The following is a 5,593-nucleotide window of genomic DNA, read 5'->3' as shown; positions in this document are numbered from 1 at the left end:
TGCTGAAAACTAATTGTCAAATTGATTATATATGCAATAAGCTTATCCATAATGTTATTATATTCATATCCCATCTATGACTGCTCCTTTAAGGGTGTCTTCTTTCTTCTTGTTTTTCTTTTTTTGATGAAAAAAAAGGTGTTTCTTTCAACATTGAGTTTCCATCAAATAATGTAAACAGTGTCTCTCATCCTTGATGCAGTGCTCTAGAAAATCAACTACAGATAGTTCTCCACAGCAGGGATAGTCTTGAAACTGATTCTTGCAGGCATGACTGAAGATATGTAAACATGGAAAAAATGTAAAAATGAAATTGCCACTTCAAGTAACCAATCAGACGATGGAGAGTAACATTTTTACATTATATTAATGGCACTGAACAGTCAAGACATTTTGGGAAAAAGATTTACAAGTTTAGTTTTAATTTCAAACCATTGAAAATAGTCAACTTTCAGACATATTTGCATCAATATCAAACTTTCCTGTCAACGGCATTAAATTAGCAACCTAAAGTAAGTTTGAGAAATCAACCAAATGCTTAATGGAATATCTGTAATGACTAACACAAACAATATAAAGGTATGTCTTATTACAGGATTTGCATGAAATTGCAGCTGATCAATTACGTAGTTATAAAATAAGGCGATCGTGTCATTTTACAATTGATTTATTCATAGTAAAGACAAAGTGTGAGGTGAGTTTTCGGTTTAATGAATTGATGGTTTGTACATGTAACTCATCGTTGCTGGGCAGCTATAGTTTGAATTACATACAGCATGTGAGGCATGACACCGTTGGCTTGTACACTCCATAACATAAACAGGAACCTATCACCGAATCCCAGACACCTATAATCATAGAGGCCATAATATTAAAAGAGGCAGAGTAAGAAAGAAAATACAAAGTAAACAAGATTCTAATTACCTTTTGTTTTCTCTGGGGCTTCAAATTGCAATACTAGAATACCAAGGTGATCAAGAAATGAGAAAGAATGTCTTCTTCAGATCTCAAATTTCAGACCGTGGTGAGACAGGCTTCGGTAGCACCTGAAATGACACAGAAAAGATGATTGCTTATACAACTCCCAAATGCTTACAACTCATCAACAAAATTGTTCCATTGGAAAATGATTACCTCCGCAAACCTTCTCTGGCGATGGTGTGATACAGAAGGTTTAGCATTGGTATCTTGCTTCTGGTCGGTAGAGGATGCCTGGAAAGCTTGTTTTCGAGGCTGGAACTGAAGACCTAAAAATGACTGTGGTAGATTCTTTGATGATACAGAAGGCAATGTGCGAAAAAGCCAGGACTCAGAAGGTGATTTAGGTAATGGTGGAGGGAGAAGAGACAGCAAAGAACTAACATCAATCTTATGCCGAGCTCCCTCTTCCAAAGGCAGTGGACCATCATCATTAACATCATTTTTGATTATATCTCCTTCTTCGGTATGCAGGGGACCGTCACCATCGGCATTGTGTTTGATATTATTATTCCCATCCATCTCTCCGTGATCTGATCTTTCTGAGCAAAATGGCAAGCCAGGTTCGACAACCACAGAGACTTCAGGCTGCAATGCATTTTCTTCATGAGTTTTGACAGCAACATTTTCTTCCATTCTTTGCCTTTCTCTTCCAACCTCATAATCTTTCTCAGTGGAGTTTAACATTGCTCTGGTGCCTGTAGCTATATTTAACGAGCTCGAATTTGAATCTGGAGTTTCAGGCATATTTACAGAATCGACATAGAGAGTTTTCTCCAATGCAGGGCTCCTTGATCCTGATCCCTGCTGGCTACTTTGAGAAGGTGTCATTTCCCAATAGTTCTCACCATCTCTCTCACATAAGTCAGAGCCATCTGTCTTGCTACTCTTTCTTCCTCTCTTTGGAACTCCAAGAAAACCCTTCCTTTCGAAAGGGAATGGAGGAGCTTCATTCCGATATGGTGATATTCCACCACCTGCGGAATGACGACAAGGAGAGGATCCATCTGCTGTTGGGGAATCACTCCAGTAAGTAAGCTGCTTTGATTCGCTAGTTGACCTACTCCTGCCATCCTCCACTTGGGGTTGATACCTTTGTCCTAGCTTGTGCTTATGAACTGCTTCCCATGAGTCCTGAACATGAAAAACAAAACACCTGTATTGATCAGCACCATCCTGTAACAAGCAAAAACAACTTAAAATATCATATTTTTAATCACCTCATCTCCATCTTGACCAAAAGATCCGTGATGAAAGGTTTTGATCCGTGGGCCACCTATCCTCCTTCCAGGTGGTGCAGGCAGGCGGCCTCGAACCTTCATTCCAGGGACCGGATTTAACAGGCAAAAGGAGCTCTTTAGGCATAACCTGGGGAGCAGCCCACAAGCCTTTGATGGCAAATGGTCAGTTTCATCACAGTCCTCCGCTTCCTCCTCATCGTCATAGCTATCCCCTTCCCCATGCTTTTGAGCATACTGCAGACCAAAATTAGGCCTTTTCTGGTAAGGAAGTGGAAGCAGCCGACGATGATCCCCACTCACAAACCTCTCAGCAGGCCTCATAGGCGGCTCACGAGCCAGGCTAGCTGCTTTCCTGAAGGTATACTGCGGCGAGCCCGTGGCCATGGCCTGGGCGGCTGGCAAAAATCTTCCCATCATGAAATCCCGGACCTGGGGATCCGTCGAAAAGCTTCCCGAAGGCATCGCCGATTCAGGAATTCCACTGAGGCCACTAACACTGCAATTCATGAAGAAAGATTCGGTCCGGGAGAGTGTGTCGAGCGCATCCGAAAAGGCCTCATCTTCATCATCATCCCCGTCATTGTGGCGGTCTGCCGGAACCGGCTTCTGCTTCTCCTCCTCTTCCTTTACCTTCTCCTCACCACCCTTGGGGCTCTCGGGAGCTTTCTTTGTGCCTTCATCTGAAGCAAAGGTGACAGCTTTCTGAGTCCGGATGCTAGTGCCCACCCGCACGGATGCCCCGGCGGTGGTTCGCGGCCTATAAGACTCCCTCTCATTCAAGATCCTATCAGAAGGAAGCTTCGAAACCATCGGGGGCCGACCGACGGCGATGGAACGGGAGCTCACGCCGTCCTTGGGTTGCCCCGGGGTCTGTTCCCAAACGAAAGGGATAACGCCGGGATTTCCCACCGGGCCCGATTTCAAGTCCGATTTATGGAAAGGAAGCGAGGATCTCCTCGGCGGCGGCTTTCCGGCCGCCGCCTTCCGGTCGCTGTCCTCCGACTTCGAAGTACATGGAGCAGTAGAAGCCCCCGCCGCGGCGGCTCCAGCGGAAAGTCGCCGCACGGAGAGCAGCGGCGCATCAAAATCCAACCTTTTATCCTCCATCAAATTCCTCAGCATCTCCTCGCATCGATCGGACCAGCTCTTTGAAATCAAATCAAAACCTTGCGCTATTTAGCCAATCAAATCTACTCTAAAACAAGAACCGGTACAACTACTGCCAAAAAATAATGAAAAAAAAAACTAAAAAACAGGGTTTAGATGGAAAGAAAAGACATTTCTTCCTCTTTCAAGTCTACGGAGCAAAGTAAAGGATGGAATTTTACCCGGAAGAGGAGATGGCGGGAGGTAACGGGATGGGATCGGGGGATGGAGACTTGAGACCCAGTGGGAAGAATGTGGGGTTGAGGAATCGTTTGGCTGGGAAGCGAGAACGCTTTTTTTTTTCCTTTTTTCTTTTTGTTTATAAAAGAGAGAAACCCGCCGGAAAAGGATGAGCAGGGGAAGTTAGGGAGCTGGGGGACACGGGTTGTATCTTTCACGCGAATGAAGGATTCAGCGAATCCACCGTTGGATCGTGGTGGTTTCAAGATCTGTGCAGACGGATGAACGAGGGAGTTCGATCCAGGTTAGGGTCGTTTACCACTATGGAGAGAGGAAGACTTGGACTTCTGGACTTTGAGGATAGTTTTTATGCTAAAAAATGGGTTGCTGGTTCAATGGCGATGGGAGGAGGAATCTTGGATCCTGTGAGAGAATTTGAAAGAAATTTTAAAGAATTAGTAGCAGGGAAGCGTGGGTGGAAGCAGAGCATTGGATTCATCATTCACCCCTCTTTCTTTTACCAGCGGAGGATGAGAGGTGGGGAGACAAGTGGTAGAATATTGGTAAGGAGCCGAAACAAGTGGCAACCAGGAATTGGCTCCAAGGGATCTAGGTCAGATTTTTTCCATGGGGAGTTCGGTAAATGGTTTGGGCCTCTTAGATTTTTTCCATGGGGGCATCGTTCTGTATCGGCGTTAAAAGGTGGCATCACGGAGGTGAGACTCAAACATAGAAAGCTACTAGTTACCCCGGACGGTTCGAAAATTAAAGCACTCTGACTGTTGGGTTCGAAAAGAAAATTTAGCATGCGAATTCCCATGAATTTTATAGGAAGCTTAGATCTGTTCTTGGCAGTCATAAATGTGGTAATAGAAGAGTTTTGTGTTGAGTGGAATCGGAAGGGAACAAGAAGAAAAAATCTCCACCTTGCGTCTTTTCTGACTACCTACCTATCAACTTTTCTTTTCATGTTCATAAGTTTATCTTCTTCTATGTAATCGATTGGGAAAATAACGCAACGTCTTCTTTCTTCCTAAGTACATTTTGTTGTTTGCTTCTTGTTTTCTTATTCTCTACTTTCTCATGGCGAAAATAATTGAGTCCTCCACTGTGAATTTTGCAGGTGATGCCAAATGACAATCATCCATGTGATTTTTTATAGGAAACACCTCTCATTGTTCTTACATATAACATCCATTTATCACCGAGTGTTTGATCGAATACTATCATCTCTTGTAACTTGGGAAAGGGGGCAGGATTTCGATTATAAATGGAATCATCCCTCAACAGGTTAGGTGGATAAAGACAGAGCTTGGCCCCTCCTAATATTAAAAAAAAATTTAAAAAAGAAGAAAAAGAAAAAAAAGGCTTTCAAATAAAGCAAGATGCAATTATTGAACCATAACGTAATATGTCTTGTCTGTGTGTACTTTAATAACATATATTTCTTTTGCAAAAATTTACATACTTGCAGTTCTGTACATTTTCATGAAAAATGATTTGCTAATTTACTAATCTCCTTTTATCTAAGATAATACAACTAGCACCAGAATGGCCCTTTCCCTGGTACTGTTGCCAAGGGGATTGGCAACGATGGTACTTATATTAATGAACTACTTTTCTTCGCTCTCCTCTCTAGAAACATCTGTTATGTTAATCAAAACAAAGGCAATTCAAAAGTGTCTCTATCAATATTTTTAGCTGTAATACTGTCATGCAAGGTGGGTTTTTAAAATATAATTGTTTTGCTTCTTTTGCTTGTGTTTGAATGTGGTAATATGACCAAGGGATTACATGTTCCTACTTTCACAGAGGAACTAACCTCTCTTCTTATTTTCTCTATCTCATTGATATTAGGAATGTAAAAGAGTGAAACTAATGAAACTTTTCATTAAGAAAGAGGGACAATCTTGCTCTTCAAGAAAATTTTAGTTATTTTTTAAGTTTTCTCTTATCTTTAAAATTTAACCACGTAACGGTGGAAAGGAAATTCTCTCAAGAACTTCTCCAACACCCAAATTAAGCCTTAAGTGTTACCAAGCATTAGA

At 42.3% G+C, this 5,593-nt stretch overlaps 1 protein-coding gene across 2 annotated transcripts; it reads right to left on the bottom strand.

Annotated features, from left to right (window-relative positions):
• Window positions 1-597: 597 nt before the first annotated feature.
• On the bottom strand, window positions 598-4,219 carry LOC103706890 (arginine N-methyltransferase, putative (DUF688)). Of its 2 annotated transcripts, none has more exons than XM_008791158.6 (5): window positions 3,548-4,219; window positions 2,199-3,438; window positions 1,135-2,112; window positions 925-1,046; window positions 598-848 (listed from the first exon to the last, which is right to left on the bottom strand). In XM_008791158.6, exons 2-4 carry the CDS (start codon window positions 3,339-3,341, stop codon window positions 1,008-1,010), a joined length of 2,160 nt encoding a protein of 719 aa, XP_008789380.4. In that variant the 5' UTR covers window positions 3,342-3,438; window positions 3,548-4,219; the 3' UTR covers window positions 598-848; window positions 925-1,007. The 2 variants fall into 2 exon arrangements, with proteins under 2 accessions (XP_008789380.4, XP_008789381.4); XM_008791159.6 differs by having other exon boundaries at window positions 2,199-3,365.
• Window positions 4,220-5,593: the final 1,374 nt, after the last annotated feature.

The sequence above is a fragment of the Phoenix dactylifera genome, chromosome 1 (genome assembly GCF_051530095.1).
Source record: "Phoenix dactylifera cultivar Ajwa chromosome 1, Ajwa_hap1_PhDact_Kaust_v1.1, whole genome shotgun sequence".
NCBI lineage: Eukaryota > Viridiplantae > Streptophyta > Magnoliopsida > Arecales > Arecaceae > Phoenix > Phoenix dactylifera.
The sequence above is the reverse complement of the archived record's forward strand: the minus strand, read 5'-3'. Positions and strand labels throughout refer to the sequence as shown.

What these genes read in the sequence shown, in the direction of transcription:
- LOC103706890 (XM_008791158.6), bottom strand. Translation starts at nt 3,341, where the DNA reads ATGCTGAGGAATTTGATGGAGGATAAAAGGTTGGATTTTGATGCGCCG. An exon ending in TTGGTCAAGATGGAGATGAG is followed by an intron (nt 2,113 to 2,198) that starts GTGATTAAAAAT and finishes TTTCATGTTCAG; the next exon opens with GACTCATGGGAAGCAGTTCA. An exon ending in GCCAGAGAAGGTTTGCGGAG is followed by an intron (nt 1,047 to 1,134) that starts GTAATCATTTTC and finishes GTGTCATTTCAG; the next exon opens with GTGCTACCGAAGCCTGTCTC.